Source organism: Nicotiana attenuata, unplaced genomic scaffold, assembly GCF_001879085.1.
Source record: "Nicotiana attenuata strain UT unplaced genomic scaffold, NIATTr2, whole genome shotgun sequence".
Classification (NCBI taxonomy): domain Eukaryota; kingdom Viridiplantae; phylum Streptophyta; class Magnoliopsida; order Solanales; family Solanaceae; genus Nicotiana; species Nicotiana attenuata.
Window position 1 is genome coordinate 34,516 of NW_017675527.1, and position 20,784 is coordinate 55,299.

The 20,784-nt window shown below is 35.0% G+C and overlaps 1 protein-coding gene across 1 annotated transcript; it reads right to left on the reverse strand.

Annotated features, from left to right (window-relative positions):
• Positions 1-3,268: 3,268 nt before the first annotated feature.
• On the reverse strand, positions 3,269-20,553 carry LOC109220166 (putative late blight resistance protein homolog R1A-3). Its single transcript, XM_019384629.1, has 5 exons — positions 20,295-20,553; positions 19,836-19,903; positions 17,168-17,225; positions 3,743-7,430; positions 3,269-3,577 (listed from the first exon to the last, which is right to left on the reverse strand). The coding sequence occupies exons 3-5, from the start codon at positions 17,221-17,223 to the stop codon at positions 3,572-3,574; spliced, it is 3,750 nt and encodes a 1,249-aa protein (XP_019240174.1). The 5' UTR covers positions 17,224-17,225; positions 19,836-19,903; positions 20,295-20,553; the 3' UTR covers positions 3,269-3,571.
• Positions 20,554-20,784: the final 231 nt, after the last annotated feature.

Below are 20,784 nucleotides of genomic sequence, written 5' to 3' on the forward strand. Positions count from 1 at the left end.
TATATATATATATATATATATATATATATATATATATATATATATATATATATATATATATATATATATATACTTAAATAATTGGATATACAATTAGGAATATATTAATAATGTTAATATTATTAATTGTTGAAAGTAAGTATAATAAGATATTAGTTAAGTCAAAAAAAAAAAATTAAGGAAAAAAGGATAGTGCACGTGACCTAAAGTGGTACAAAAAGGAAAAATGGAATACAAAGAGCTTAATGCCCTGAACAAAACAGAGATTCTGTTTTCAAACGCAAGCCTGCCAAACGGAGGCAGCCACGCACGGAGAATTCTAGGTTCTTTACAAGTTACGAATTCTTAAACTCAGGTATATAAAATTCCCTATGGTCAATTATCCTACAGTGGAAATAGTAAGAATTGAATAGTTAGTTCCCTTCGTCCTCTATATCAACAATAAATTTCATATTTAGGTGTAGTACTTTAAAATTGATAAAAATGCACTGGTTGTTGTAGAATCGATTGTTTAACTGGTGTCAATTGGACTGGGCCTACGTATTGGCTTGAGAAGTTTTGAGGTGAGTTGATATAACCCTTTATTAAAGCGGTTTAACTCACAAAAGCACGTATACAAGGTGTTTGATGAATTGCTTAAAAGAGTTTATATTTACCTATTAACTTAGAATTGTTCTAGCAAAAGTTTAGATGATTTATTATGATATATGTGCATAAATTTTCAGATTTTTGTGTTATTCTTATATGCTATTTTCATGTTGAAAATTTATGAAGAAGCAAGAATCTTTAGAAATACTTTTAGATGGTTATTTCATCCAAATCCGAGCTTTAAACCAGATAAGTTTATACCACTATTTGGAATAAGCAATGGTCTGGTTAGTAGAAAATTAGTATTTAATGTCAAACTTGGATACCTATGACCTAAATCAGCCATTACTCGATGTACTTGAAGTGGAGATCATTACAGAAGGATTTCCCAGTAATATAGTTGAGTAGAAGACAAAGAAGTGATGATGAGAGTCCACTTATCAAATGAGATGGAAACTAATACTATAACAGATTACAACATGTGCTGAAATTCCATTTAATTGAAACAGTTGCAAATAGTTCACTACTATACTGTCATCGCCACTCTTTTCTATTATCTTTAACTAGTGGAAAACACAAGATATAACAAGTAATGCCATTGCTTAATAATATAAGCACAACATTATATGTATCTGTGGGTATTATATGCATAAACATAATATACGAATTGTATAGACAAGCGTGCATCAATTAAAAAACTTTACATTTAAGGATACTAGTAAGAGTATGTATTGGATGTTCCAAAAAAAAAAAAAAAGATTTAGAATTGAAAAGTCACAAGAAGAAGTTTTAGAAAGAAAAGATTTTTGGGAGTATCCTTTATTCTGAGAAGAGGTCATCGTCCAGGCCGAGGGTCCTGACCAAGGCGTTGACTTCCTGAAACTACTTGTGCCAAAGTAGGGAGCACACGAGCCGAGGGTCTCGTTGCTGAGAAATTACTTAGCCATGCTAAGGTATGATACATGAGCGCTGAGAACCATGAAGCGAGTGGCACCTCGTGGATTGGGCCTATTCGATCAGGTTGGGATCGAACCCGTGCCGATCACACGGTGACAAAGACAAAATTAAGTCAGAATAGTTGGAACTCCCAAAGTATAAAGTGAAGTATTTTTTTTTATAAGAAAGAAAAAAAAAAGAATTTCTTTTAGAATATTCATAAACTGCTATTATGCGATTATTTAGAATTATTCTTATACGCTTTATGTTTTACATGCATTTAGAACCTTTGCTCGTAATGTATATGTTATTAAAGTTTCGCCCATGTTGTTGAGACTCACTGAGTACAATGGATGGTACTGACGTTCTCTTTTGGGAACCTACGTTGATCTGCGGTACAACGTATGAACCGGATTTGCAGGCGAGCAGGCTACGAGTTAGGACTTCCTTCCCTTACAGTGCTATTGGTGAGCTCCGCTTTTGTTCGTGGAGTATTCCTTAGAGTCATTTTTATTTAGCTATTTCTTTGTTTACTTAGAGAACTGGCTAGGAAATCTCATATCCTGAGCAGTGCGTCAGTTTATCAGTAGAGGCTTCATAGACATAGTCGTTGGGTTAAGATTCAGATGTTTTTGATAATAACTTAGTAGTATTTCATTGGTTGCTATGAATAAAGTTTTGGAGTTGATTTATTTAAATATTTGAATTAATCAAAAGTATTTGGTTAGAGTATTGCTTTGCTGCATATAATGTTTGGAGTTATAATAGGTTTGATAAGCGATGGTTCGCTCGGTCATGTTTAGTGATCGAGTGCCGGTCTCGGCTTGTTCAGAAAATGGGTCGTGACAGACACATCTAATCTAGTAATCTAAGGAATTTCTAGATTATTACCCATATTTATTATTTGTAGGCTTGAATTATTTTCCGGTATCTTTTGAAAATTTTATCTTATTGTTTGGGAAATCATTGTTCTATTAGATTTGGGGAAAAAACCTATTGTCCTTTGTAGGATTGAAAAAAAAATTATTTTCTTATTGTTTTAAGACTACTTGAAATTTATATATATATATAAGTGTTGTAGGTGAAAATTCTTTATATTGTACACTTCTTCTCTTTGTGTCTGCTCGTGGACTAGGCTTAGCCGAACCTCTTCTCTATTTCTTTTGTCTATGATAATGTGCTAATTAACCCCGATCTACACTGTATTTTAAATTTGTTGGTTGATAATTGGCAGGTGTACTTATATACAACCAGAATACTAATATCCTTAATTGAATTTGCAGGTGCTGCATAGAAGGTGTTGGATGAACGATTATAGAAACTTAAGGGCTCGTTTTTTTTTTATGAGAGATAAGAAATAATTAATCTCGGGACTAAATTTAAGAAGATTTATCCCATGTTTGGTTGGTAGAAAAGTGTGGTATAATTAATCCCGGGATTATAGTATTTTTTATCCTCATGGACCTATCCTAACCGCAAATTCGTTCCCGATGCTCAAGTTCAAGATCTTGCTCTACTCAATCTTATATGCAATCTAGAATTCTCTCTCCCGAGTTCAATCCTAGATTCGTAGATAGTATTAAATTGGTGATCAAGCAATCAAATAATTAAGCACAAGATTGAATGAATAAACTACTATGATAAAATAATAAGAACAATTCAAGCTTCAAATCACAACGTTCACGTAGCACCCACAACTCTAGAACTAATGAACTATAAAGTTAAAGGAAGAGAAGAGAAGAAAAATTAGTTGGAAGCCTCCTCCAAGCGTGGTTTGCGTTCCCCCACGTGAATTCTCCTTCAAAGTATGTTAGATTTCCTCCAAATTAAGTTTAGGACCACTTTTATATAAGTTGGGACCGTGCAAGGACGAAATAACCTTGTCCCGAACGAAGTAGGAAAGGTCCCCGCCTCTAGCATCGCTAGATCCAGTGAGCTTTTCACGTTCCTTTTTTTATTAGAATTGTATCTTTCTTTCCTTTGTCTTCAACCAAAGAGTGTCCCCCTTCGTCTTGCTCCAAATCTCTTCATCTTCATATATACCGCTTTATTCCTACACAGTTAAAATATAATATTGAGCATAAATTAATATAGTTAATACTCATTAAAAGTACTAGAATGTGAGACAACAATAAGTAAATATATGCATCTTTGTTCGAATATCAACGCACATAGGTAGATGCTCAAAAATAAAACATAGGGGTTTGTTTCTACTTACGTCAATACTGATGTTAATACGGTCGCATCCCTCAATATCTTGGACTGCTTCCTTAATTCTCACAGCTGAAGCCACCAAAGATTTGCTGCACCACATCAGCTTAATCTGTTTCAGTGTTGGAATATCTGCAAAGCTAAGGGGGATTTCCTCGAGATGATAACACACTTTTATAACAAGTGTTTCAAGCTGGGGAAAAGATTCCTCTGAGGCATTCCACCTTACTATACCTAAGTCCACCAGTTTCAAGAACTTAAGTTTATGGAACGTGATATCTCCAAGGCGCCACTCTTCGGATTTCATAAACATGGAACTATGTAATTGGAGATACTCCAAACTTGGTAGTTCCGATATGAAGGAAATCGTGCTTTCTATACGAGTCCCTTTTAGTACCAATTTTTTTAAATTTGAAGGCAAGTGTAACTTGGATACAACTAGGGATGAGTCAAAGAAAAGGTGAAGTATTTGAAGCTGGGTAATACTCTCCAATTTGTGACAAATATCTCTTGAACGTTCATAGCTTATGCCAAGTTCTTGAAGATTAGGACATCTTTGTATTAAGGCATCCTCGTTAGCAGCATCTTTAATTATAACTTTCCTTAATATCCTCAAATTTTCCAATTTAGAGGATTCTTGAAAATCATCATCAAAAATAGCATGACTAATCTCAACATGCCTTAACTTTTCCATTTTCCAAAAAGCCGTTGGTAACACTGTATCCCCCGAGTTATATCTCACTATTAAAGTTTCTAGATGGGGAAGATGTGATTTTGGATGGAAATCAAATTGTTCAACGACAACTGCGAGGTACTTGAGGTGAATTAGTGGTTCCAATGTAGCTGACGACAAACGAACCACTTTATTGGAACTCAAATCCAAGACCTTAAGAAGCCTCAGTTCACTACACTGACGGAGGGGATTCCAATCTACTAACTGATGGAAGTATCTATAGGTTGTTTTCAGTGACCTCAACTTTTGGTGGAAAGGCTTCCATGTTTTGGAGTCCAGCAATGCAAACTCGGAAAGCTCATTTGTCAAATTGAAGCTCAATCGTGTTTCGTTCCAATAAGAAGGTTGAAATTGGGTATAATGCACCTTCATTGCCAACATAAACTTTTCTTTTCTACTCCTCTCCAAGCAAAAGTGAAGCACTACATCATGAACCTGGCAGTATTTGACTTTACCGTTATATCTTCTCCTTGAAACCATTACCACGTTACTGCTTATGAGATCCTTCAAGTAATCTTCAGCTGCGTCTTCCATTAATCTCCCAGATTCTACGTTCTGCACGAAGCCTTCTGCTATCCATAAACTTATCAATTTAGACGCTGGAATTCTGGCGTCCTCAGGAAACATCCCCATATAAAGAAGGCAAGGTCTTAAATAATCGGCTAAGTTATCATAACTTAACTGCATAGTTGCCCGACTATAATCTTCAGACTCACGGTCAAGATAGAAAAGTAGAGCTTTTTCAACCTCATGCCACCAAGATTCTTCCATTTTCTTCTTTTTAATTATTCCAGCAGCCAAGACGACCACTAGAGGCAATCCCTTGCATCTTTTTGCAACTGCTTGATTCACATCTTGTAGTTCCGGTGGGCAACTTTCCTGTTGAAAAACTTTTTTCTGCAACAATTGGCAACTCTCTTCTGCTGTGAGGAATGGGAGGAAATAAGGATCAGTATGGTGCTTGACATGCTCACCCATTTTCTCAAGTCGAGTCGTCACTACTATTCTGCTTCTATTTACAACATCAGGGAAACAAAGTCTTAAGTCATCCCATGCCATACCATCCCACATATCATCCAAGACAATGAGATATCTCTTTCCCGTTAAGTTTCTCTTCAACAAGTCGGCAAGGACGTCATCTTTATCTCCATTGTCCTTGAAACCGGTAATTTGACTGAATATCTCTTGTAGTAGTTGTCTCCGGTTATATGTTTGGGAAATGACGCACCATGCTCGAACATCAAAATGAGAAGCAATGATGTTATTATTGTACAACTTTCTAGCACAAGTTGTTTTACCTTGTCCCCCCATCCCAACAATTGGGATGACATCTAGCTCATTTGTCCCTTGTGTCAGATACCGAATTATTTTTTTCGTGTCATTCTCAAAACCAACTATCTCCTCATCATTCATAAGATTGCTATGTTGAGTTGGGAGAAGTTTAGATGGCTGAACAGCAGAGGAAGGCCTAAGAGCAAGGTTCTCCGACCACATCTTGGTCACCTCAGTACGAATATGCTTGATCTCTTTTATGATTGCAGGAAGTGAGCAAAAAGAATGCCAAAGAGCATTATACTGAACAAGAATAGAGTCAATGGCAATTTCAGCTTCATATGCTATATTGATGGTACGCTGCCAAAGATCTTTAAGAATATCATGTTTATGCTGCACCTTTGTGGCATCTCTGAAAACAGATATTAGAAATGAAAGCTCTTTCTCTAAAATAACAATACGAGACTTCATTTTGAGGTCCAAACCTGATTCAGATTTCAACATCTCATTCAATTTCCTTAAAAGAGAATCCAGAAAGCTCAATCCACCAGCTGTGGGAAACTGAGACGGAGTGAATTTTAACAATTTGTAGTACCTCTCCAGTACTTGTGCCTTTAGATTTGCAGTTTTCATCAATATCTGTATCGACCAAAGAACCATCTCGCTGGTATCATCTTTGATTGTAGAGCTGTGAATTACACATAGAATATCACCGACAAGAGCTCCCACCTTTTCCAAGACCTCATTCAACATCTTACAATTAGTAGCACTATTTGACACATCACCGAGAGAATCCAACAAGTACTCTATTGCCACATCAGTGTTTCGAGCAGATACATTATTAGGAAAGTTCCCAAGTTTTTTTTCTCTGAGATATACCAGAAGACTATGGAGATGATGTGAAAAACCTTTTGGCAATTTCTGAGTTCTGAAAGTTCTTGAATGACTAAACTTTGAAGCCTTTAGTTCACCACGAAAAATCGTCTTCATTTCCAGCTCCACTAGCACAACCAGACATATTAAATAAGAGGGCTTATTCTCGATATTAGATGCATTAATTCCATCGATTTCATTAGTCCAAAGAGCAACACAAAATTGTACCACATTGTCAGCCACGAGTTGCATTTGGATCTCTAATCTTTTTTGCTTCTCACGGTCAATGTGGCCATTTATTTCTGTGGCATATAAGTATCTCAGAAACCTCATTTTCTTTTGAATGAATTTCACTTGCTTCAAAAATCGATCTGTCTTTTGAAGGATTTTGAGTCCTTTCCTCAAAAAAGGGTCAGACTTGACTAGATACCTCGGTGCATCATTTAGATTCTTGTCGAGGTAATCCATATATTCTAACAGATAGGAATCATCCAGCTCATAATTGAACCTGGAACTGGTTTTACCTTCAATGAATTTCAGCAAATGTGATGCTAGCCTTTCCACATTAAGGTTAGTTTTCCATCCATCAGCAAAAACTGATTGAATCATTCCCCCAATCAATTGGACCTTCTTTGCGATATTGACAAATGAATCAGGCAAAAGAACATGATGGTATTCGAGAAAAGTTCTCAAAAATCTTAGCTCCGTTTCAAGTGTCTCAATCTTGACGCTATTCAGATCACCTCCTCTCTTGATACTTCTTAGATGATGTAACATATCCTCAATGTCAATTTGAGCCACCTCGTGCAGATAATTCCTGCAATCTCTTGGAATATTAGTAGTATAAAGAACAGCATTTTCGTTCATGTTGTGAAAGATTATGCAACACCTGTAAAAAACCTCCCTTCATGTTTCATTTGTAATACATGCCTCCCATGTGATTTTAAGTACCACATGAACTTAATTTCTTTCATATTTAGTGTATCAAAACTATTTGGCACAATATCTCGGAACCCCGTTACCTGATGGAGGTGAGATCCACGCGCTGTCCCGACAAAAACAATTACTAATACTTAATAGTACTCCCTGTTAGGATATACTATAAACCATGCGTATTGTTATAGTATTCTTTATGGAACAATTGTTTATTTATTTATTCAATTCAATAAAGTTTTATTTTACATAGATCATGTATTTGTTTGTGTGTCTGTTGCTTATATAGTAGATGATGTAGTGTATAGAGTTTAGCTTATACACGGAAGATTAAATCATCGGTTCTTATAAGTCATAAAGTTTATGTTCACAACCTAATGATGGAATTGGACAAGCCATCAGAATGGTTGTAGCACAAGATTAAATATAATTTATCTTGATTATGGGAATGGTCTAATTCCAGCTTCTTGTGCTAGTACATTTTGTATGTATTGAACCAGAGGCGGATCCAGAATTTCAGGAGAATGGGTGCACTACTATCCGACCACCGTTTAATCTGGTTCTCTAAAATTTAACTTGGAAAACTATCAACAATAACATCATTATTTATAGTTACAAGTACTAAGCTCAATATATTAAAATTAAATAACTAATCAAAAAGAGAGTGGTAATAAAAAATGAGGAAACTTGAAATTGAAAAGATTCAAAATGATTTAATTTTCATTTTTTATAGTTTTTGAAACTCAATGATTTAACTAAAAAAAAGAATAAAGAAAACACAGAAAAGAATCCAATAAAAATGAAAATTTAATTCAAGGATATATCGAAGGATGAACCCAAAAACGGATGAAAAAAAAAAAAGAACAAAAAGGAAGATAGGACATGAGTTTTGAACAAAAGAAAAGAACGAAAAAGAGAAATAGAAAAATGGCTAAGAGATAGAAGATAGGAAAGTGGGATTCGAACAGTAGACCTAGGGGTCAATGGTGCACAATGCTACCACTACACCAAATGCTCTTTTGAGCATGGGTTCCCACGTGGATAGTTAAGTACTTTATCCGAAAATATCCCTTTGATGCACAGCCTAAGGAGGGGAGCATGGGTGCACGTGCCCCATGTCCCTTCACGTGGATCCGCCTCTGTATTGAACGGATCAAGTAGAGATAGGTATTTTATACTGACTTAATAAAATAATTTCTCTAGTCCATTCAATGTACTTATACTCTTAATCTTGATATAATTATTACTCCCTCCGTTTCATATTAGATGAGGTAGTTTGACTCGGCACGGAGTTTAAGAAAAAAGAAGAAGAATTTTGAAACTTGTGGTCTTAAAAGTTTAAGGGGTAAAAAGTTTGTGGGGCCATGACATTTGTGTGGCTGTAAAAGATTCTCATTAAGGGTAAATGGGTAAAATGAAAGAGTTTAAAGTTGAATTATTTCCAAATTTAGAAATGTGTCATTTGTTTTGGAACAGACTAAAAAGGAAAGTACCTCATTTAATATGAAACGGGGGGAGTATTAGTTGTGTATATCATTTATTGTTTTGATTTATTAAAAGGCGAGATTCTTTCATGGGTCAATAGGCCTGGTAAGTTGGACAATAATGATATACATTAGCGAAGTAATAATTAGTTGATAGAATCCATGTCTCGGTTTTTTGAGATTGATGATACTCCTTTATAAATGCTTATAACTTTTCATGTGTAAACCCGGCCGGTGGATTTTGTATCCGACACATGAAATAAGTTAAGTGAAAGTCTAAAGGAAGTAATCAATAAATTAAATTGTCAGTAATTTAATTTGATTGGTTAGTATCTGAATCTTAGCATGGGGAGTTAAATAAGATTTTGTGGAAGAATTTCGAAATTGAACTAAGGAGTGCAATTACGAATATTTAGTGGAATAATTCGTAATTTATTATGGTAGAAATTAATTTCAAAATTTCGAAATTAATTCCATAATAGGAAGCCTTGTTAATTAAATTTTGTGGTCCCTATTGTGCCTGAATAATAGGAAATAAAGGAAACCTTTCCTTAGTGGAAGAAGAAAACCTAACAGGTTTTGGAAAAGTGTTTTGACCTAAAAAACGTAGCTATATATACATGGTATATAGCTGGCCGTTTTTTGCACTGAAAAATGACACGTTTTTCTTCCTTGAATTTCGCCCACCCGAAGTTCTTTATTTTCGGATTTTATTTGGGTAACACAGTAGAAGACTGTGGAAGTTGCTGAGGTCTTGCAATTCTGGAACTGGAGAAGGATATCAATTTGCTTCGTTCACGCTTCAAGAGGTAACTCGTATAATCTCCGTATGTGCTAATTGTTTAATTTACACGTGAATAAGACACTGTGATTGCTTCCGCTGCGATATATATTCCATCAATTGGTATCAGAGCCTACTCACGTCTAATTAAATGATTAGGATGAACAATAAAATAAGTATCATGTTAATATGCAAGTTTTGAATTACCTGCAAAGATTGGTTTTGAATTTTGTAAAACTACATTGTTCTTAACATGAATATTTGTTTTGAGTATTATGATTATTCTGAAAATCATGTAATATCTGTTTATGGTTTATGATATTTGATCATAATAATCTGAAAATTACATTGTTCCATGAAAAACGAAAAAAATCGCTATTTGGCCGAATTAGGCCAGAAAATCGGAGGTCAACATATTGACAGACTACGATTGACCTGAAACTTGGCAGGTTCATACGAAACGGCCCAGTGAGCAATAATCATCGGCTAAAGCTCATGTGATACGTCATTTTTTGGGCATTCGGGGTCGTTTAGATGGGTTTTTGGACGTTTTATTGATTTTCTAAAAAAAATTCAAAACTTTTTTGAGTTGTTTTTAATCCAGTGGTGGTAGGGATCGATTCCTATGGACTACAGGGTTAAAATACTAGTGATATAATGTTTTTAAACGTTGATGTAGGTCTTCTTCCATATCGGATAAACTCATTATGGATAATCACTAGGTTATACTAGTTGTTGATTACTTGTATTCACTCTCCATCTGAGTATGCATGTTGGTTCAATGGAGCTAGTATATATATTGAATGTTGATATTCACTTGACTTAACTTAACAGTTTACTCTCCATCTGAGTATGGCCTGTCTAAATTCATGGAGTGAATAATCTGTCATTATATATGTATATTGCAAGAATAGCTTTTTTCCCATCGAAATTTGTTGTTCAAGGTGCATAGATTATACATATGTAGTGTGTTTTGAGTTTTAATATTCAAATAAACATGACTTATTTTGATCTATTTAATGAAATTATCTCCAAGATTAACAGTGACTGCTTTCAATCCCCTTACTGCTATTTTTACTCAAAACAAACTTGAGGGTCCGAATTATGTTGATTGGAAACGAAACTTGGACATTGTCCTAATTGCTGAAGAGTACAAATTTGTGCTCGATGAGGTGTGTCCAGAAAAACCTAAAGATGATGAACAAAAGGCTTACCAGAAATAGGTCAAGGCTGATGAGATGGCGCGGTGTTACATTCTGGCATCTATGTCAAATGTTCTGCAACATCAGCATCAGTCAATGGAGTCTGCTTATGACATTCTGGAAAATCTCAAAGAAATATTTGGAGATCAGAATCGTGCGGCTAAGCAGACTGCCATGAAAGCTCTTCTGAATACCAAAATGGTTGAAGGTTCATCGCTTAGGGACCATGTTCTGAAGATGATGAGTCTTCTGAATGAACTGGAGGTCTTTGGAGCTAACATTGATAAGGATACGCAGGTTGAAATGATCTTACAGACTCTGCCTGACAGTTTTCAGCAGTTTTGCCAGAGTTATAACATGAACAAATGGATTTGTCACTTGCGAAATTGCTGAATGAGCTGCAGTCGGCAGAGACTATTATCAAGCAACAAGCTCCTCCTGTGGCATTGAATTTTGAGACAGGTTCTGCTTCTAAGTCGAGAGGCGGTCAGAAGAAGAAAAAGACTCAAAAATCTTCTGTTGGTGGCGCAACTGCTAGTATGAAAAAGGCTAAGGGCAAGTGCTATCACTGCAAGCAGCCTGGGCATCATAAGAAGCAGTGTCCGACTTATCTGGCCAAGCTGAAAAATAAACCAGGTGATTTACATCTACTTGTCGTTGAAACTCTTTTAGCGGTTGTTTCTACCATGTCATGGTGTGTAGATTCGGGAGCCACTAATCATGTCTGCACTTATTTGCAGGGGTTTCAGGTAACGCGGCGGCTAAGTAGAGGAGAAATCAACGTTTATCAAGCAGATGGTTCGTCAGCCCCAGCTTTAGCAATAGGAAACATTAGTATTTCGTTTGGTAGTGGTAGAGTTTTAGCTTTAAAAGACACATTATATGTACCATCCGTTAGAAGGAATTTAATTTCGATTTCTAGCGCTATGAGAGATGGTTATGACATTAATTTTCATGATATTTATAAATGTGTTATTACTCATGATAAACGTTATCTCTCTTCGGCTACATTGATTAATGGTCTTTTTGTTGTTGACTCTATTCCTAAACCGTTACAACCTAAAGAACTGAATTATGTTGATTTACCAAGTAAGAGAAAATGTTCTTCTGAATTGAGTGAAACATATTTATGGCACTTGCGTTTGGGTCATATAAATCTAAACAGAATTTCAAGGTTGGTCACGGATGGACCTTTAAGTTCATTGAAAGTGGAGGAACTACCAACTTGTGAATCTTGTTTAGAAGGAAAAATGACAAAACGAAATTTCCCCTCAAAAGAAAATCGAGCAAGCGATAAATTAGAGTTAATTCATTCTAATTTGTGTGGTCCAATGAATGTCCAAGCAAGAGGTGGTTTTGAGTATTTTATGACTTTCACAGATGATTACTCAAAATATAGATATATTTATTTGTTGCGTCGAAAGTCTGAATGTTTTGGAAAGTTCAAAGAATTCAAGACTGAGACTGAAAAGCGACATAATAAATATATCAAGACACTACGATCTGATCGTGGTGGGGAGTACCTCTCTGCGGATTTCATTGGTTATTTATCAGAATGTGGAATTACATCTCAATTATCTGCACCTGGAACTCCACAACAAAATGGTGTAGCTGAAAGAAGAAATAGGACTCTTATGGAAATGGTTAGATCAATGATGAGTTATTCCGATTTTCCTTAAGTCCTTTTGGGGACATGCCTTAGAAACGGCGAATTACGTTCTGAACTTAGTTCCTTCAAAGTCAGTACCTTTGACCCCTACAGAATTGTGGATTGGGCGCAAGCCTAGTCTGCGGCATATTCGAGTTTGGGGTTGTCCAACACATGTGCTGAAAGGGAAAACGGATAAATTGGAGGCAAGAATGGATGTATGCGTGTTTGTAGGTTATCCAAAAGGGACGAAAGGTGGTTTATTCTATTGTCCAAAAGAGAAAAGGGTAATTGTTAGCACAAATGCCAAGTTTCTTGCAGAGGACTATTTGATGAACCATATTCCTAGAAGTAAACTCGTTTTACAGGAACTTAGCAAAGGAATGGAAACTCAGTCATCTGAAAAACAAAACGACCATATCCAAACCCCGGAAGTCGATTTTGACATACCATTGCATTTTAGTAGTGTGAGAAATGTCAATAGACTTAATTTCTCGCAAGAACAAGTGCCCGAAGTCATACTACCACAAAGTAGTGGGAGTCATGTTGAACAGACTGCATAACAGGAAGAAGTCGTTGATATCCCCGTGGATAGCATGGAGACTCAGGTTCCTGATGATGATGTGGTTCAACCACAAAATCAAAATGATGTAGTTGCAACTGATGTAGTGCGTAGTCGTAGTAGGAGGAAATAAAACAGCCAGTTCGTTATACGCTCTTGGGAGAATCATATGATTGGATCCCTGAGGAGCCTACCTCTGAACCTGTCAATTACGACCAAGCACTACATGATAAGGATGTCGATAAGTGGGTTGCTGCTATGAAATCAGAGATGGAGTCTATGTACTCTAATCAAGTATGGGATCTTGTAGAACCAACTGATGGGGTTAAACCCATTGGATGCAAGTGGATCTATAAGAAAAAGAGAGGTGTAGACTGAAAAGTACAAACTTTTAAGGCAAGGCTTGTAGCGAAAGGGTTTACTCAGAAAGAAGGGATCGATTATGAGGAAACCTTCTCGCCGGTAGCCATGCTTAAGTCTATAAGGATTCTCTTATCCATTGCTGCTCATTATGATTATGAGATTTTGGCAAATGGATGTCAAGACAGCTTTCCTTAATGGAAGTCTTGATGAGTACATCTATATGATGCAACCAGACGGTTTCGTGGAAAGTGGCAAAGAGCACATGTTGTGTAAGCTTAAAAGGTCCATTTATGGACTAAAACAGGCATCTAGGGCATGGAACACTTGTTTTGACAAGGCGATTAAAACTTTTGGTTTTGATCAGTGTCTTAACGAATCTTATGTATACAAAAAATGGGATGGGGACAAAGTGGCATTTTTAATCTTGTATGTAGATGACATATTGCTCAGAGGAAATACTGTGGGCATGTTAGATTCGATTAAACAATGGTTGTTCACGCACTTCGATATGAAAGATTTGGGAGAAGCAGCTCATATCCTCGGGATCAAGCTCTTGTGAGATCGCAAGAAAAGGATATTAGGCTTATCTCAGGCTCTTTACATTGATACAATACTCTCCAGGTTTAGCATGCATGATTCCAAGAAAGGATTTCTCCCTTTCAGGCATGGAGTTTCTCTATCTAAAGATCAGTCTCCTAAAACTGATGAAGAGATAGAAAAGATGAAGGCGGTCCCTTATGCATCTGCTGTGGGGAGTCTGATGTATACTATGTTATGTACTAGACCTGATATCTGCTTTGTCGTTGGAGTTGTTAGCAAATTTCAGTCTAATCCTGGAAGAGACCATTGGACAGCGGTTAAGCATATAATCAAGTACCTGAAAAGGACTAGGGATTACATGCTAGTCTACTATTCGGATGAACTTGTGCCTATTGGGTACACTGATTCGGGTTTCCAATCAGATAAAGATTCTAGAAAGTCTACCTTAGGAAATGTGTTTTCTCTGGGAGGTGGAGCCATAAGTTGGAGGAGCATCAAGCAAACTTGTGTTCCACCATGGAAGCCGAATATGTGGCTGCCTTTGAGGCAGCCAAAGAGGCGGTTTGGCTCGGGAACTTCCTAAGATAGTTGAATGTGGTTCCCTCGATTCAAGCACCAATAATGCTTTATTGTGATAATAGTGGTGCAGTTACAAATTCAAAGGAGCCGCGAAGCCATAAAAGAGAAAAGCACATTGAGCGTACATATCATTTAATTCGTGAGATAGTGCAAAGAGGGGATGTAGTAGTCACCAAGATTGCGTCGGAGAACAACGTGGCGGACCCGTTTACTAAGAGCTTACCACAGAAGACTTTTGATAGGCATGTAGACAGAATGGGTGTCAGAATTGTAGTCGCATGGTTATGAGTCTAAATGGGAGATTGTTAGGATATACTATAAACCATGCGTATTGTTATAGTATTCTTTATGGAACAATTATTTATTTATTTATTCAATTCAATAAAGTTTTATTTTAAATAGATCATGTATTTGTTTGTGTGTCCGTTGCTTATATAGTAGATGATTTAGTGTATAGAGTTTAGCTTATACACGGAAGATTAAATCATCAGTTCTTATAAGTCATAAAGTTTATGTTCACAACCTAATGATAGAATTGGACAAGCCATCGGAATGGTTGTAGCACAAGATTAAATATAATTTATCTTGATTATGGGAATGGTCTAATTTTTGTGCTAGTACATTTTGTATTTATTGAATGGATCAAGTAGAGATAGGTATTTTATACCGACTTAATAAAATAATTTCTCTAGTCCATTCAATGTACTTATACTCTTAATCTTGATATAATTATTATTAGTTGTGTATATCATTTATTGTTTTGATTTATTAAAAGGCGAGATTCTTTCGTGGGTCAATAGGCCTGGTAAGTTGGACAATAATGATATACATTAGCGAAGTAATAATTAGTTGATAGAATCCATGTCTCGGTTTTTTGAGATTGATGATACTCCTTTATGAATGCTTATAAGTTTTCATGTGTAAACCCGACTGGTGGATTTTGTATCCGACACATGAAATAAGTTAAGTGAAAGTCTAAAGGAACTAATCAATAAATTAAATTGTCAGTAATTTAATTTTATTGGTTAGTATCTCAATCTTAGAATGGGGAGTTAAATAAGGTTTTATGGAAGAATTTCGAAATTGACTAAGGAGTGCAATTACGAATTCTTAGTGGAATAATTCGTAATTTATTATGGTAGAAATTAATTTCAAAATTTCAAAATTAACTCCATAATAGGAAGCCTTGTTAATTAAATTCTGTGGTCCCTACTGTGCTTGAATAATAGGAAATAAAGGAAACCTTTCCTTAGTGGAAGAAGAAAACCTAACAGGTTTTGGAAAAGTGTTTTGACCTAATAAACATAGCTATATATACATGGTATATAGCTGGCCGTTTTTTGCACTGAAAAATAACACGTTTTTCTTCCTTGAATTTCGCCCACCCGAAGTTCTCTATTTTCGGTTCAAATCTCGAAAAGCGCGAAAAGTGTCACATAAATTAGGGAGGCAGTAGCTGTTACCATGGTAATTGCTAGGGGCGTACAAAGAAAACCGATAAACCGCACCAAACCGATAATCCGAGTCAAACCGGAAAAAATACCGATGTGGTTATTTGATTTCGTTTGGTATTGGAAAATAAAATCCGACCATAATTGGTTTGGTTTAGTTTTAACTAAAAAAAGTCAAACCTAAACCAAAGCAGCCCGATAGTACATTTGTATAATTTTTAAAAATATTTTATACATATAAATATTTATTGTAATGTAATTTATAAATATTTCTTAGACTTTTTCACAATTTTATCTTTTAACGTATTATTTCAAGTATAGACTTAACATTCTTGAATGGTAAATAAATTTTATAGCCGATAATGTATAAACTCAAAAAATGTTTAAATCAATACCAATACGCTAACAAAAGAAATTCAATTCACTACTAGGAATGATGAAAGTGTTAGATAATTATGTTAGTTTTACATTGGTTTATAATGAAAAAACATAACTTAGTTTATCTTTTTCTTTAGTACTTAGTTATGTAATTAATATTAGTACTTATTAGCTGTACTTATTTTAGCATGACCTATATAGTATTTTTAGATTATGTTAATTTTTATTATGGCTTATTAATTAGCAATATTTGTTTTATGTAATTTTATTATTTTATCTTTGTTATTGAATATTTTAGTATAATGCTATGACTTATCTCATATCATTGTATTAGTTTCTTGATAAACACATTATATAGTCGTATTTTACTAGAAATATTTGGAGCACAAATTACATATTTTATGCCATGAAGACTTTATCGGGGAAAAAAATCGAAAATCCCAAAAATCCCGAGAAAAACCGAGATTGAAAAACCCGATTTTGTTGGTTTGGTTTATAAATTTTAAAATCCGACACTGTTGGTTTGATTTGATAATTGAAAAATTAACCAACCCGACCTATGTACAACCCTAATAATTGCAAAATGTGATTAAAATATTTTCAGCCTTACAGTCAATAGAGCGTGAAGAGTACCTTTGTCTTCCTTGCCTTTTCTTTTTTCTGTTTTGTATCTTCAATTTCTGGTCCATTCCTAAAACGAGCAAAAGAGATAGATAAGTATTCTAACCAAAAAAAAAAAAGTTAAAATAAATGTCGAAGATTTGATCATTATCGAGAAAGAAAAAAGGATCAAAATCTTCCCAATATAATCTAACCAAAAATATGGTCCAAGGGTTTTCAGATACAACATATCAAGTGATTTGGCATCCTATTTCAATAGGCAACAGAGGGCCTCAATTATCTCATTTTTTCTTTGCAGATGACATTATTTTAATCTCAAAAGTTACTTCTAATCATGTCAATCCATAGTTAATACCATCACTCAATTTACTTATCACGCGGGGCAAACTATAAACTTTAACAAATCAAGGGTTTTCTTCTCTAAGAATTGTCCTGATAATATGAAGGTTGCCATACAAAATAATTTTCAAATAGCTAAGGGCACACAGTTTGGTAAGTATTTAGGGTCTCCTATATTTACTTCCAGACCCACTAAAAGAGATTATCAATTCTTAATAGATAATTTCAAATCCAAGTTAGCTGGATGGAAAACTCATTTTTTATCCAAAGCTGGAAGACAAACTCTAATAAAATCTACTTTGAATAACCTTCCTAACCATTTACTGCAATATATTACCCTGCCTTCGCATGTTATTTCCTCCCTTAATAGATATCAACGGAATTTTTTTTGGGGCACTACCCCTCAGAGAAAAAAATTACATCTTATAAATTGGTCAATGGTTACTCAAACCTTAGAGAAAGGGGGATTGGGCATCCAAAACCTCAGTCTTAAAAATCAATCCTTACATTCTAGTCTTGCTTGGAGGCTGTTTCAAAATCCTACTCAGATATGGGCACAAGTTTTGATTCATAGTTATCTTAAGTCTTCTAAAGCAAGTAGAATTACTGGTTCAAGAACTTGGTCAAACATTATTAAGTGTTGGTCCAACTGTCAATTAGGTTACAAATGAAATCTGACTGATGGTAAAAATATAAATTTCTGGACTGAACCTTGGATATGTCATAATACTCTGGTCCGTAGTTATATCTATGGGCCCCTACCTAAAGGTGAAGATAGGAAAAATGTGTCTGCATACTATTTTAATCATAGGTGGCATTTACACCTTTTGCCTTTTGTGTTACCTTCTCAATTAGCAGACTCAATTGCTGATGCTTATATGTCAATGGTGCCCGTCGGTTATGATCAGCTTTATTAGGCACTTACACAGGATGGGTTGTTCTCTGTTAAATCTATGTATAATATTCTTGCATATGTCTCTAATATTTCTACTATAAATGAGGAAGTACACTATAATTGGATTTGAAAATTCAGAATCCCACCCAAGATTTCCTTCTTTGTATGGTTACTGTGTCATGACAGGATTCCAACAGCTGCATATTTGCATAAGTTACAAATTATCAATTCACCTTTGTGTCCACAATGCCAACTGGCACCTGTGACTATATACCATATTTTTATGGAATGTTCTAATGATACTGCACTTTGGGCTGCTCTTAAGGTAAATACTACTCATAGGGTTGGGCCAGCAACTATTCATCATAGTGCTTAGTGGTACAACTTCATACTTAAGCAGAATTTGCTAACTTATAAGTGCATTCCTTTTTCCATCATTTTACTCTTTGCTTTGTGGCAATTATGGTCTATAAGAAATAAAAATTACTTTGATCATAAACTTCTTAAATCAAGTGTTTCATTGCTTTACAAACAGGTCGCTGAATATTATTACCTCACAAATCATACGAATAGTAATACTTCACTAAGGTCTTTTTATATTAAATGGCATCCCCCGGATGGCCAGGGTTTCAAATTAAATATAGACGGGTCAACATTTATCACTCAGAATAAATATGGTATAGGAGGGTGCTTTAGGAATCAGCAGAGCAATTGGATTTTAGGTTTTGCAGGACGTGCACAACATGGATCATGTATCCAGACAGAATTGCTAGCCCTTTTAATGGGGCTAAAACTAGTTGTTCAGCACCAACTTCAACCACTGATCATTGAAACAGATGCTACTGTCGTACTCAGTATGCTTACTAATCCTAATATCACATATACTAACTTATTAAATGATTGTAGGTTATTACTCCATCATCTGGATGATCCAAAAATACAATGCATCTTCAGGGAGCAAAATTTTGTGGCAGATTGTCTAGCTAAGTATGGAGCAGCAAATGTGGAGGCACGTTGTGTACTTTTTTCAAGTCCTCCTCCTTTTGTCATAGTGTTTTTCCAGCAGGATCAAGCAGGAACGCTAAGAAGACGTCTATGTAAATCTAGTTTAATGTTTGCTAACCGTAGTATCAGTAGTAGGAATGTTAGTAGTAGTGATAGTGATGTAGTTACTAATGTAGCCAACTCTAGTTGTTCTAATCTGATGCAAGCTATGCATCCCACAAACTCTTATGTACTTGTTTAAGTATATATAATATGCTTATCTTTTCAACCAAAAAAAAAAAGTTTAATTTATATAATTATAATTTTGAAAGGAAAAAAAAACTTGGGAAGTATGGCAGTAAATTATGGCTCAAATGAATTCACCTTTCTTGATTGCAAATTAAACAAACTTAAAGATTTCGACAAGAAAGAAAACAATTTAAAGTTCATATTCAGACTTACAGTGAAGCAAGCGTGAAGAGCAGTCTTGATCTTTTACCTATTTTGAATCTCTAATTTCTGTTCCAATCCTAAAAAAGAAAAAAGAAAAAAAGAGTTGTTAACCAGAAGCAGACCTATGTTATAGAGAAAGGGGTCATTGTTTTGGTAAAAATTTCATGTATACATGTATATGACTTCAGAAAATAGAAATCTATTACTGGTGACAGTGTGACATCCTATATACAAAGCAGATTCTGGTTTAATAAAAAAATGCACCCATGACCTTGTATCTTGGGTCCGCCGCTATTGATAACTATATTTAAAATTCAAAGCAGGTTCCACCAAAGAAAAGATAAAAAAGATGATTCGGGGCGTAAAAATGAAAATTAGTCACAGAAACGATCAGATCAACAAAATAAATGATAAGGTTTTCTATTATAACGCATCAAGTGACATTAATAAAAATTTATAGTAACATACCTGATAAAGGCCAAAATTTGCGGTAGAAGAAAACTAGTAATGACAACTCTAACAAGAAAAGATTATCAGTAGAAAGGTTGGAAGGGGGAATGATTTATCATACTCTTCACATTAGCATACTCTAACAAGATTAGTGGATAAATAATTATGGTTTCAACCAAAATTATGTTTAATACATATGGACTGGATCCAAATGTTACTAAAAATTATTTGTTGCATTTTTTTTTTTTTATTATGTTTAACATGTGCTATCATATTATTAGTGCAGATAGACAGATAATTGGCAGGTTAGAATCCATTCCCTATTGGCCTTCCAGCGTCAATGGTTGCATTAGTTAATGAATAACATGGCTTAGTATATTAATAATACAGAGAGACAGCTAATCGTCAGGTTATAATCCATTTCCATTGGCTTTCTAAGTCAATGGTTGCATTAGTTAATATACAAGTAGTAGAGCTCACGAATTGCTTTTTCCAATGATTAATTTTT

Excerpts from the sequence above, each read along its gene's own strand:
- LOC109220166 (XM_019384629.1), bottom strand. The coding sequence starts at position 17,223 with ATGGACCAGAAATTGAAGATACAAAACAGAAAAAAGAAAAGGCAAGGA. Across the intron at positions 7,431-17,167 it reads AAAAGGCAAGGAAGACAAAG|GAATTATCTGCACGAGGTGG; the intron begins GTACTCTTCACG and ends AAGAGATTGCAG.